The sequence below is a fragment of the Salmo trutta genome, chromosome 17, assembly GCF_901001165.1.
Source record: "Salmo trutta chromosome 17, fSalTru1.1, whole genome shotgun sequence".
Taxonomy (NCBI): domain Eukaryota; kingdom Metazoa; phylum Chordata; class Actinopteri; order Salmoniformes; family Salmonidae; genus Salmo; species Salmo trutta.
Genome location: NC_042973.1, coordinates 17,583,394 through 17,597,385, shown reverse-complemented (window position 1 = coordinate 17,597,385; position 13,992 = coordinate 17,583,394). Strand labels below are relative to the sequence as shown.

The window sequence follows — 13,992 nt, the reverse complement described above, 5'->3', positions numbered from 1 at the left end:
CTCCCTCTAACTTCTTTCATGCTTGAGAGACATAACAATGGTATTCACGAGTTTATCTGACTCTGGGGAAGTAGATAAATGGCCTCATTGACAAAATCCCAAACTATCCCTTTAATTAAGAGGTACATTTAAAATGCTTTGAGGCTGAGAAGACCGACATAATGTAATGTCTGAGTCTGCGACTGAAGAAACTGTGAATGTAATAGCAGCCAGGTTGCAGACTTGGGGTCAATTCAGGGGACGAAATGAAAATGCATCCCCCACCAAGCCTAGTTCTTAAGCTTCTCACAGACCCACTATGGCTCCCTGCTGTCCAATCATGAGTCAGTAATCATGTCCAATGAGCCCTGAGGTTCTGTCTCTATATGCATCACCATATGTCAGTGAAAGCTGCCTCTCTACAAGGCCTATAGCTGACAACAACTACCAAGAAGCCATTGGCACACATTTACATCCTGGGCCTCTCATGGAGGACAATGCTATCCATCAAACATCCATTTCACATCCCTCTTTCTTTTGCTTCCTTTGATGGATTGCACTGAAATGAAAGGGAAACCCCTCCTTTAGCCAGATCCTCTCATTACCTCACCTCTTGCTGCCTTCCCAATCAAGACCTGACAACTCAATCTCTCTACTCTCATTAGGCCCCCCACAAGTAGCCATTTAATGTTTCTATTGCAAATATGTTTTGATGATTCAGACATATTTCAAAAGCAACAGCATTTGAAATACTTTTTGAACCATACAGCTATTTTACAAGAAAAATAAGTTCTTACTGGCCTTCCAGGTTTACCAATTTTCTATACTAACATCTTGTTCCAGCATTAGACTCATACAAACCTAAATTAGGCATTATTATTACGCCTAGCCTAGTTACAGCTTACTCCTTTATAATGAAAAGGAAATGTCCAAAGAGAGAAAAGGACCATATATTTAGGCTATGAAAATATGTCAATAGTAGATTTTCGAAGACAAAGATGGATGATTCCTACTGTAGCACACATCTGATGATTAATGGGCACGCGCTAGGACCTTTAGCAATTCAGCCTTTTTTGGAGACCATTGTGTCTTCACTACCTGCAGATCAATTCATTAACGTGTACTTTCCACACTATTACAGAACGTACATTATAACAGACGTGGTCATGAGGAGAAGGACAGGACAGCGAAGTTTTTAAAAGGAGTAGACAGAGAGAGGAAAAAGATAAGTATTCGATTGTCTCACTTTCTCCCGAAGTTCTCGTTCCCCATCCAGTTCTCTCTGTAAAACCTGGGCTCGGTCTTCTGCATCGTCGGCTTGCTGTTGCAAACACTGGATTTTTCTCTTCACAGCGTCCAAAGAATTCAAACCTGCCATTCTCGTACTATTCGTTAAAAAATACTTTTTGTTTCGAAAATTGTAATATTGTGCAAAAGTTGCTTTGGTCTATTCAAACAGGATATAATAATAGTATTCAGTCTTTGGAATGGACCGAAATAGCAGAAATCTTCAAGTGCAGTGCAATAAGAAAAGTTGTATAAGACAATAGGTTTTCCAGGTGGTTATTTAGTTCAGCCTAAGAGTAACTTAAAAAAAAGTATTAAAATATATACTTTGGAATGAAATATGTATGAACGCAATAGCGAAGCGTTCCAGTTTTGAACGGCAGATAATAAATAAATAAAAGGAATGAATGATGAGGAAAGTTGCTCCAGTACAGAGAAGTGTGATTCAGATGAGGTCACGGTTTTAGGATAGGCGGGGCGTTCCCGTTCTGCGTGATTCTTGCGGGTGTAGGCAAAGGGGACATTCAATGAACAGCTTCAATGGCAAGAAATCAATCCATTTTGTAGCCTATAAAGAGTCTTATGTACGTTCACAGTTGCAAATGCCATGGTAAATAATGTATGTTCTTCAAATTCAGGGCTTCAATTTAGTCACCAAAGACAGGGAAAACAGGAAAGCCAGTCCAGCAAACATGAGGCTAAAATGTGACACTTTCAAGTGCCTATAAAAAGCTCTTCTCTGGTTTGATATGGAAAATTCATACTTGAACTTTAAGAGATTAACCTGAACAATATTCGCAACAGTTCATTCTGATGATGCTGTGTAGTATCTATTACAGTGTACAAAAATTCCAGGTTTTATCAACAGTTGTCAAATCAAAGTCTAAAGAATTTGATTTTAGGCTAAATGTTGTGGTGTTTTTTTGTGTAGCTCTGGAGACTCCTATTTGTATTGGTTACTGTAACTTGATTGTTGAATACCTCAACAATATGTGTGTGGGTAGTAATACACAAAACAATTCACATGATTCAGTTGTCTCTATACTCCAGCAAGCAGACGGAATCAGCAGGTTTTGATTTATGGTGAGTGTCTTGTGGAAATGTGTTCGGTACAGCTTCAGCTCCAGCTCTGGGAATGCCTATGTGAATTCCCCACCGGAAAAGCTAGGAGCATTTATTTCATTGGACACAGGAGTGTGGGCCTATCTGTTTGCTTTAGCTGCATTCTTGACATTCCAGAACTGCTGCTCTGCCCTGCTGCTCCACAGCCCTTTTCAACCCGTATTCACTACAGCCCATTCTCTCATAATGTACCATGCCCCACAGACACAAAGGACATACCGCACGCTTCAGGTTGTAGTTCCCCCTAGGCACTGATCTAGGACCAGCTTAACCTCCCTAAAATCCTGATGTTAAATCATTAGCTGGGAAAATTGACCTTAGACCAGTGTCTAGGGGCAACCTCACCATACTGTTCATTTACAATGCCCCACAGCCACAGGCTACCATTAGCAATCAGCCGTTGTCTGTCTTATAGGGCAGTTATTGTCTGCCTACTCATCTGATTTGGCTGTGTTAATTCAGATGTGTAATGAGTTGACAGTTGCATCTAATAAATGACATGTGGCGGAGTGTTCAGGACCATGTTTTCATGGGAAGCCTGGCCTAAATTCCCCAGAGCTGCCATGTCAGTCCTGCCTTCCCGGGCCTGGTCAGCCACTTCCTCTCTCTCTTTCTCTCTCCCTGTGCAAGACAACAGTGAGTTTCTCTGGGATATCCGGAATCCCAAACAATACGGTCTCCTTGTTGAAATTGGGGCACATACGGCTCAGATAATCTGACTTTGTTGTTTTATCTACAAACCGCTATCTCTTACGTTAGAGATAATTTTTTTAAGTGTTACAGGAACTGTATTGTTACTACTAATTGTTTTCTTGCATAGATTGGTTATTGTATAAATATTGGTGCTCATTCTTTCTTTCTGTCTGCTTGCAGATCTCAGACACCAGACCTACTGTGTTTGGGAAAATGAAAAAGTGGGTCTGGTGTGAGAGATAATATCTCATAATGACAGCAGGATAACATCATTCTAGCCACAGGCAAAACAGACACTGCCTTTCTTTGATGAACAGTCGTTCAGAGAGCACATAACTAATATCAAAAACTGCCTTTCCTCTTATGAAAAGTTGGTGAATTTCTACATTTTAATAGATCATCTTATTAGATCATCAGATTGTGGATATTGAAAAACAACAATATGGGCTTATTCATACTCAACATCAAAAATATCCATCAAAAGTATGACAAGCACACACTTGATCCTCTCTGAAATGAAGCCTAAGCATGTATTTAAATGTAACCTTTATTTAACTAGGCAAGTCAGTTAAGAACAAATTCTTATTTACAATGACGGCCTACCAGGGAACAGTGGATTAACTGCCTTGTTCAAGGGCAGAACAACAGATTTTTACATTGTCAGCTCGGTGATTTGATCCAGCAACCTTTCGGTTACTGGCCCAATACTCTAACCACTAGGCTACCTGCTTGTAAGTACAGTCAAAGCAGGTGTAGAGGGATACCCCCTTTATAGCAGCCACCCAGCCATACATACAGTATCTACTATCCAGAGTTTACCAGCATTTCTGTATGTTAATTAACCAGTGCTGTTGTGTTTAGGCAGAACATAGTGGCTGAGTGTGTATGGGGAGTTGGTGAGCTCATCTTTCAAGACTAGGCGCCCAGAATGATATACACATTATGATCTCCACGCAGACAGGCCTGATCAAAGCACACTCACAGCTGGGGCAACGGGCCAGCCATATAACTAGAACAAGTAGAATGGATATCACCATTCAAAACAATGGCATGTGGTGGGTAGCCGAGTACATTGCTGGCCATATTTTGTGTAGGCCTCTTAACACAAAGGCCCAGGTCCCAACCAATGATGTATATAAACCATGGATTGCTGATGCTATGTATTGGCCATTAAGAGGCTTTGAAGCCGCCGGTCAGCCATGTTGGCACTCTCCAGTAGGAGCAGTCCTCTATAGAGCCCCACAGTGGAGGTGTCATAATACCCATAAAACCTAGTGGTCAAACAGGGAAATGGTTCCAATCATTTTTCCACCATACATTTTTCCCATAGAGGATTTTAGGAACACTAAAATAAGGGCTGTGTTTTGTGTAGGCTTATTATGGCGTGACATTTTGATAACTATGTAAATCTCTCTCAGACAAGAAGACTTTTATCAATATATTCGGCTCTATTTACTCTCAGATCCCTGCAAGCTCCTGATCGTCATCTCTAGCTGACACCTTTACTAAAAGGTATTGTGTCAATTTAAAACATGCACAGACAGTTCACAGAATTGTAAATTTAGAGAAATGTTGCCAATTTATTCATTACTACATTTGGCTAACATTAGATAGTTAATCCAGAGATTCTTACCTTTGCCTCGATTCGTCAGTCTCATCCAGATCATCATAGCATTTGTACTTCTTTTAAGATAGCCACATTGGCTTTTCATTTTTGAGGGGAAAATACAGGCAAATATATTGATAAAAGTCACCTTATCCTAGAGAGATTTACACAGTTATTATTGTTTTTATTTTACTAGGCAAGTCAGTTAAGAACAAATTCTTATTTACAATGACAGCCTACCCCGGCCAAACCCAAACCCAAACCCGGGCAACGCTGGGCCAATTGTGCACCGCCCTATGGGACTTCCAATCACAGCCGGTTGTGATACAGCCTGGAATCAAACCAGGGTCTGTAGTGATGCCTCTAGCACTGAGATGCAGTGCCTTAGACCGCTGCGCCACTCGGGAGCCCAAATCAAAATGGCACACCATGGTAAGCCTACACAAAACAAAGACCTTATTTTAAGTGTTTCTAAAATCCCTTAAAGGCAAAGTGATTAGTGGAGAAAGCGATTGGAGCCATTTCCTTGTTTGACTGCTAAGTTTTATGGTTATTATCCCACATACTGTGGTACTCTATGGGAATGAAATTGTGCAGTATTTCAATCAAATGTTTCAAGGACAAAATTACATCTATTAAAGTATTTTTGTTGTTGTATTGGAGACAGTAACATTAGTAATCTAAATATGTTTTACTTTTAAGACAATTTTTGCTCACATAATATAATTTAAAAGTATGCAATAGGGTGTGTGTAATATAATACATGCAAAAACAAATGTAGACATTAATACATTCATTTCTATTACTTCCAAAATATTTTTTACAACGGTGGAAGAGTGCCAAGATGGAAACAAGGTTGTTTCAACACATCGCCCCCATCAGTCATCTAGTGTGTATATATAAATCATTGATCCCAACAGGTGGGAACCATTCCACTAATGCTTAATATTGTAAAGGAGCTGATCGTGGACTACAGGAGACGGAGGGGTGAGCACGCCCCCATCCACATTGATCGGGCTGTAGTGGAGCGGGTCGATAGCTTTAAGTTCCTCGGTGTCCACATAACTAACAAATTAACATGGTCCACACACACCAACACAGTTGTGAAGAGGGCACGATAGCAACTCTTCACCCTCAGGAGGCTGAAATGATTTGGCATGGGCCCTCAAGTTCTACAGCTGCACCATTGAGAGCATCTTGACTGGCTGCATCACCGCTTGGTACGGCAACTGTAAGGCCATACAGAGGGTGGTGAGTACGGCCCAATACATCATGGGGGCCGAGCTCCCTGACATCCAGGACCTCTATACCAGATGGTGTCAGAGAAAGGCCCCAAAAATTGTCAGAATCCAGCCACCCAAGAAATAGGCTGTTCTCTCTGCTACCGCACGGCAAGTGGCACCAGTGCTGCAAAGTCTGGAACCAACAGGACCCTGAACAGCTTCTACCCCCAAGCCATAAGACTGCTAAACACTGAGCAAACTTTAGGTCTTGTGAACGGAATTAGTTTTTAAACTTCCGGCGAGTGTTTACAGTGAACACTGAGGATGTACCCTTGCAGTTTTAGATAGTAGCCAATTGGCTATTCTGGCTATTTGAGCATAATGTAGGCCTACCAACAAAACCAATGGAGCAAATCCTATAACATTGTCACGTGGAAATATCTTTTGATTTCTATGATATACAGTGCATTTGGGAAGTATTCAGACCCCTTTACTTTCTCCACATTTTGTTATGTTACAGCCTTATTCTAAAATGGATTAAATAAATATTTTTCCTACTCAATCTACACACAATACCCCATAATGCCGAAGCGAAAACAGGTTTTTAGAAATGTTTGCAAATTTATTAAAAATGCAATCAGGCCTTCATGGTCGAATTGCTGCAAAGAAACAACTACTAAGGGACACCAATAAGAAGAGGAGACTTACTTGGGCAAAGAAACACGAGCAATGGACATTAGACCGGTGAAAATGTCTTTTGGTCTGGAGTCCAAATTTAGATATTTTTGGTTCCAACCGCCAATTCTTTGTGAGACGCGGTGTGCTCAGTTGGTAGAGCATGGTGTTTGCAACGCCAGGGTTGTGGGTTCGATTCCCACGGGGGACCAGTACGGAAAAAATGTATGAAATGTATGCACTCACTACTGTAAGTCGCTCTGGATAAGAGCTTCTGCTAAATGACTAAAATGTAAAAATGTAAATGTAATGAACGGATGATCTCTGCATGTGTATTTCCCACCGTAAAACATGGAGGAGGTGTTATGGTGTGGGGGTGCTTTGCTGGTGACACTGTCTGTGATTTATTTAGTATTCAAGGAACACTTAACCAGCATGACTACCACAGCATTCTGTCACTACCACAGCATATGCCATCCCATCTGCTTTGGGCTTAGTGGGACTATCATTTGTTTTTCAACAGGACAATGACCCAACACACCTCCAGGCTGTGTAAGGGCTATTTTACCAAGAAGGAGAGTGATGGAGTGCTGCGTCAGATGACCTGGCCTCCACAATCCCCCGACCTCAACCAAATTTAGATGGTTTGGGATGAGTCGGACCACAGGGTGAAGGAAAAGCAGCCAGCAAGTGCTCAGCATGTGTGGGAACTCCTTCAAGACTGTTGGAAAAGCTTTCCAGGTGAAGCTGGTTGAGAGAATGCCAAGAGTGTACAAAGCTGTCATCAAGGCAAAGGGTGGCTATTTGAAGAATCTCAAATACTTTTTTGGTTACTACATGATTCCATATGTGTTATTTCATAGTTTTGATGTCTTCACTATTATTCTACAATGTAGAAAATAGTAAAAAGAAATAAAAACCCTTGAATGAGTAGGTGTTCTAAAACTTTTGACTGGTAGTGCACTTAACCCACGCCCCCAACCTCCTCCTAGTCCCCTTCCTCCAATCACCACCCAGTGGGCGTGTGATAGGGGCTCTACCCAGGGTGCTTTGCTGCCCACTCACGTCTGCGGCGGTCTTCTCAGACTGTTCCAGTTTCTCCTGGGCGTCTTTGAGGGCCTCAGAGTATTTGTCCAGCTCGTCTTCAGTCCCCTTCAGGTTCTTCTGCAGCCTCAGCAGCTCATCTTCCAGCTAGAGCAGGACAGATGTTGGTTAGTTAATAGTACACACAGTTAGCTCTCTCACTCACTCACACACACACACACACACACATTCACATACATACATATTAGCTCTCCTGCATGCACACACGCACAAACATTGGTGTCTTTTCTTCTTTCAGTATATTAGCTTACTCATCTTGCTTTCCTATATTTCTATTATAATAACTCTTATATCACCGTTTTATCAAAGTTAAAGGATAAAGTCTCTTGAAGGAATCTTCACATCAACTTAAGGTTTTTAGTATCAAGTTTCCATCGTATGTTGCCGTTCTTGTTTATCTTCTTTAACGAATTAATAAAATGTGAGATTGTGTTTCCAATTTTCTATAAGAAAATATGTTGGTATGGGTAGGAATGAGTATGCTTTGTTCAGTTCTGTGCTTCAGCTACACATCTAGCTGTATCTGTAACGTCTGCTTCCAACTCACACCCACAAACACGTAAATCCCCTGAACGCAGCTCACTTTCCAGCCCACTTTCCAACTCACACCCACAAACACGTAGATCCCCTGAACGCAGCTCACTTTCCAGCCCACTTTCCAACTCACACCCTCAAACACCTAGATCCCCTGAACGCAGCTCACTCTCCAGATCCCAATCACCTAAATTCTAATCACCTGTTCATACTCCTGTATGTCATTATCACGCACTATTTAGTTCAGTTCTTTGCACCCCATCACTGTGAGGTGTTGTTTGTTTTGTGACACGTCTTTCCCGCGATTTACTCCGCCCATGTATGAGAGATTTTGCCTGCCTCACTAAAGACGCCTTTTGCCTATTCCCTGCCTGTACTTTAGCCAACGGCTACAGGACCACCATCGCTATGTCAAGGCTGAGAAGAGTGCCTTTCACGTTACCACAGTAACCTTCCTAGGGTTCGTGCCGACACCAGGAAGAGTCAACATGGACGAAGGCAAAGTCACGGCTGTGCTTAACTGGCCCAAACCTGCCACCGTAAAGGAACTACAACGTTTCCTAGGATTCTCCAACTACTACCGCCGGTTCATTCTGGAACTGCAGCAACACAGCCGCTCAGCTCTCACCAGTCAAAACCCGTACCCTCTAATGGACCGACACCACCCTTACTGCATTTGAGACCTTGAAATGCCTCTTCACCTCTGCACCCTTCCTTAGGCAGCCAGATCCTACCCTTCCTTTTGTTCTGGAGGTGGATGCATCCGAGGTCGGCGGGGGAGTGGTTCTCTCTCTGCGTATCGGGACACCTCCCAAATTACACCCATGTGGCTTCTTTTCCAAGAAACTGTCACCCGCTGAGAGGAACTATGATGTCGGGAACCGAGAGCTCCTCACCATTATGCTGGCTATTGAAGAGTGCGCCACTTGTTAAAGGGAGCTCATCACCCATTCCTTGTCCCCACCGCAATTTGGAGTACTTAATTAGTGCTAAGAGGCTCAACCCCAGACATGCTCGCTGAGCACTCTTCTTCACCCACTTCAACTTCACCGTCACCTATCTGCCCGGCAAGAAAAATGTGAAGGCTGATTCCTTATCCCGTCTATTTGACACCCCTTCCTCTAACCCAGCTCCCGAGCCAATCCTGCCTCCATCTTGTGTCGTGGGACCCATACAGTGGGAAATTCAAGCAGCCGTCCAGAAGGCCCTATACCACGACCCAGCACCTCCCAACACCCCTGCAGGCAAGACCTATGTTCCTGCATCCGTCAGACCCCAACTAATGCAGTGGTGCCATACCTCGCTGAGTTCTGGCCATCCCGGAATCACCCGGACCACGGAGTTACTGACATGCAAGTTCTGGTGGTCATCCCTAACAGCCGACATCCGAGATTACGTTCTTTCCTGTCCTGTCTGTGCTTGGGCAAAGAGCCCTCGCCAACTAGGCTCGAGCCTTTACCTACACCACACAGGCCATGGTCCCATATCACCATGGATTTCCTTACGAATCTGCCGGACTCTTCGGGCTTCATGACTATTTTAGTTGTAGTGGACCGGTTCTCCAAGATGTGCCGACTCATCCCCCTTCCGCATCTACCTAATGCCATGGAAATGGCTGAGTGCATGTTCCAACAGGTGTTTCGTCTGTATGGGATCCCGGAAGACATTGTTTCGGATCGGGGACCCCAGTTTGTCTCCAGGCTGTGGCGAGCCTTCTGCAACCGACTGGGGGTCTCCATCAGCCTATCCTCCGGATACCATCCAAATATCAACGGGCAGACGGAACGCCTGAATCAGGAAATAGGGAAGTACCTTCGCCAACACTGCACACACCAACCATTCGAGTGGAGTCGCTTTCTAGCCTGGGCTGAATACGCACAGAACTCCCTCGTGCATTTCTCACTCCATCTCACTCCTTTTCAGTGTGTCCTCGGATACCAACCCCCCATGTTCCCATGGGAGACAGAGCCTGGAACTGTGCCTACCGCTGATAAGATGTTTCAAAGGAGCGAGCAGGTTTGGGAGACCGCACATCGGCACCTCCATCAAGCTTCCCTCTACCAGAAATGGTTCTCTGACCGGCGTCGCTGACCTACTCCACTCTTCCACCCTGAGCAACGTGTGGCTCTCTACCCGTGACATCTGGCTTCGTGACCCCTGCAAAAATGTCAGTCCCCGGTTCATTGGTCCTTTCAAAATAACACACCGCATCAATCCTGTCACCTACCGTCTCCAGTTGCCCCCCCCCCCCATTTGACGTCGGCGGTGCACCGGCTTATTCAGTCCGAGCCCTCCTTGACTCCAAGCGCCTGGGTGGTCGCATCCACTACCTGATGGATTGGGAGGGGTACGGACCCGAAGAACGGTCCAGGGTCGCCCGCCCAGGACATCCTCAACCCGGCCATGATCCTGGCTTTCCATCGTAACCGTCCTGACTGCCCAGCTCGAGGCCCATGGAGGGGTGGGTGGGGTACAGTAACGTCTGCTTCCAACTCACACCCTCAAACACACAGATCCCCTGAACGCAGCTCACTTTCCAGATCCCAATCACCTGGATTCTAATCACCTGTTCACACACCTGTATTTCATTAACACACACTATTTAGTTCAGTTCTTTGCACCCCATCACTGAGGTATTGTTTGTTTTGTGACACGTATTTCAGAGCACTGTTTTTCTCGCGATTTACTCCTCCCATGTATGAGAGTTTTTGCCTGCCTCACTAACGACACCTTTTGCCTATTCCCTGCCTGTACTTTAGCCTATGGATTTCCTGTTATCTACCTATTGCCTGACCTCCCGGGCTACGTTACTAGCCTTTTCCCTGCCTGTACTGTTGCCTTTGGACCCCCTGTGTATGGCCTGCCGCTGGACCCAGCTACCTGCCTCCACCTGTGGTCCTTTTCAATAAACACCTGCTGCGCCCTTCACTTGAAACCAGCTCCCTGTCTCCCATCTAAGTAGTAATCAGAGTTCCCCTCTGTGCCTGTGGGGCTCTGAAGTGCTGATAATCCTGCTGGATTCCACACGGCCGATCTCCTATTGTCTAAAAATACAGCTGCTATCCTTGGTTGACACTGTTCTCTAAGGCAATGGAGACACATGTCAGGCACTTGGATGGACTCCCGTACAGACGCCCTTGGTCTACCAGTGGTCCCCAGCCAGGCTCCTCTGCTAAAGCTATACCTCTCCAGAGCCCCATCACGAACCTCCAAACTTGGGTGAATAGGATCTGGGGCCTGGGTCTATCTCTGTGGCTGTGGAATTGTAGGACCACGACCACCACTGGGCTTATCCTGATTTGCGCTGAGCCTTGTCAACAGACCATCCATCAAGACGAGGCTGCATCCAGCACCTATTTGTTCTTTTTTAAATACCTTTTTTTCAGTTGGCATCAGTTTAGTCCAAGCCTGGGGGATAAAGTACTCAGATCATCATTAATCTTTGGACTATGTAACTAAAACCATAATCGGAGGTTATACTCTATATGCAGCAGCGGATAGCTGTGTTTTATTGCTCTTGTCAAGTCCCAGTGGTACTGTGTGTTGTCCATTGAAGGAGTTGTCATCCTGTCTTCTTTCCCTCCCAAGGCTGCTGTGGGCTGTTGGAAGGAATCTTTCCTCATAGGTCAGCGTCTTCATCTTTCGTGAGTAATTTGTTGATTTAACCCAACCTAAACACTTTTACACTGAGCTGTGCTCTGATCAGCTGCAGACTTTACAGGCATATGCACACTGGAGCCACTTTGATTCTTTCATCAACTTTGACTTGGTCTCACATCTTCTATTACAATTCCCTAACAATACATTTGCTAACACTGTACATCTTTGATTTAGGTCCACACTTTGATTAAACATATTTGCATTGGATTAATTCAATAAACTGTGTGACGTGTTTACACAATTTTCTCCGAAATACATCTGGTATGGAACAAATGTTTAGATTGGCTTACACAGTGTAGAGCAGTATGAGACATCAAAGCCCGTACATGGTTTGAATTTAAGCATTATCATCATCCAACTCGGATATCTTGTGATATCCCTTTATGAACATAGCTTTTGACGAAATCCTGCACTTTATCCTTCTGTAGCTAAGTGCCATTTTACTGTGTCAACTGAGTGATGTTTCATAGATCCATCGGCATGTCTCTTTCTCAACTCACCTGCTTGCACTTGTCCTCTGCTGCCTTCTTGTCGGTCTCAGCCTGCTCTGCACGGTCGATGGCGTTCTCCTTGTCCAGCTTCAGCATCTGCATCTTCTTCTTGATGGCCTCCATAGTGCCTGGTTAGAGTGCGCTTACTGAGAAGAGAAATGTAGCTGAGAAAGTTGTTACCCCTGTAGTTTGAGATAGAGCCTGTCCTATGCAGTAATGGAGCGACTACTAGATCCTGAGTCCACAAGTCAGAGGGCTAGAGAAACAGACAGAGGTAGAGGGAGAGCAATGGAGTGAGAGACAGAGGTTGCAAGCGCGGCACAGAGGGATGCAGACTTGAGCCTAGGGCTGCTGTCAATGCTTTAAACTCCCAACCAAACCTGAGTGTAGTCTACAATGCTTCCCTCTCCCTTCCTTCCTCCATCCCTCCACTCACCACTCTGCCCCCCTCACCAGACATCCACCCACCCCACCACCCAATCAAACCACTCATACGAGGCCTTTCTAAGGAATGACTTGGACCGCTGTAAACACTCACTTACACAGCAGCTCTCAGCCAATCTCCTTATTTGGGTTGCTATGTTTTCACAGAAAAAAGACAGATCAGACAGGAGAGAGAAACACAGGGCCTAATTTGACATTTGACCCTATGGATGGAAGAGTTGGCATATGACGCTTAACACACCGCTTGTCCTGCTCAAGAATAGGTTTGGCTCTGTTATGGGTGAGCCATAGAGAGAGAGAGAGAGAGAGAGAGTTAAGAAGTTGTGATTGCTTGGTGAAGATGTCTGTTGTTGGACAGTCCATCCAAGTCACTAATAAAGGATGCTTAGCAGCTCCACATACAACAGAGGACAGATAATGAGTTTACATTTATTAAGTTTCCCCTCACCAGCTGATATTAGTTGGAATGCCAAGGTTTTGAGGTTTGGATGAGGGGATCAGATGTCCTGTTGATGGGAGAGAATGGAGAATAATGTCTGCCATTGAAATAGGAAGATATACGCAAATAAATATGATTCTTATTATTGATTGACATACATCTACTGTACTGGAGTATTAAACATATTGAACAATTCAGCATTCTGCTACCAAACACCAACCTCTGAAAGATATCGTTTTGCTTTGATTTCTGGACACTTGAAATTTGAGTTTGAGTCACAGAGAACTGTGGAGAGGTTTTGTCTTATAGGGTGTGGAAAGATGTGCAAGAGGTAGGGGTCCCCCCCCTAAACCTGGACCCACAGCCTGTCTGTCTTCACAGTTTAGTAGCATACCAGCTGCACTAAAACTGTCTATCAATAAAGGGCATTGCCCGCTGACTAGCTGTGGGAAACCACTACAACAACAGCCTTTTATCGATTGACTTTGCATCTTGACACATGCCAACCAGATTCTTGTGAGGAACCTGATCTGATTTATAAGAAAGGGTTTTCACTTTCAGGTGTGCCAAAGGCATCCTACCTGCCCCAACTCACCTCATTCATGGAGCAGTATTGTTTACAGACACATCAGCTGCTTTGACATGGCTGACACTGAGGTGAAAAGTTCATATTTCGTTAATATCGTTCATATTTCCTCTGGGCAGTGTGAAGGGAGTTGGCCCAGAAAATCTCAC

The 13,992-nt window shown here is 44.4% G+C and overlaps 1 protein-coding gene across 5 annotated transcripts in view; it reads right to left on the bottom strand.

The window, feature by feature from the left end:
* LOC115151754 (tropomyosin alpha-4 chain) overlaps window positions 1-13,283 on the bottom strand; it is a 30,196-nt gene extending 16,913 nt beyond the window's left edge. Inside the window, exons 1-3 of one of the 5 annotated variants that reach the window (XM_029695961.1) lie at window positions 13,267-13,283; window positions 12,384-12,520; window positions 7,651-7,776 (exon numbers count right to left, since the gene is read on the bottom strand). In XM_029695961.1, coding sequence (XP_029551821.1) covers window positions 7,651-7,776; window positions 12,384-12,497 — 240 coding nt within the window. In that variant the 5' untranslated portion in view covers window positions 12,498-12,520; window positions 13,267-13,283. Of the gene's footprint in view, window positions 1-1,225; window positions 1,721-7,650; window positions 7,777-12,383; window positions 12,791-13,266 lie in introns of those variants that run through there. The other 4 variants (XM_029695962.1, XM_029695960.1, XM_029695964.1 and 1 more) reach the window with 4 other exon arrangements.
* Between the last annotated feature and the right edge of the window lie 709 nt (window positions 13,284-13,992).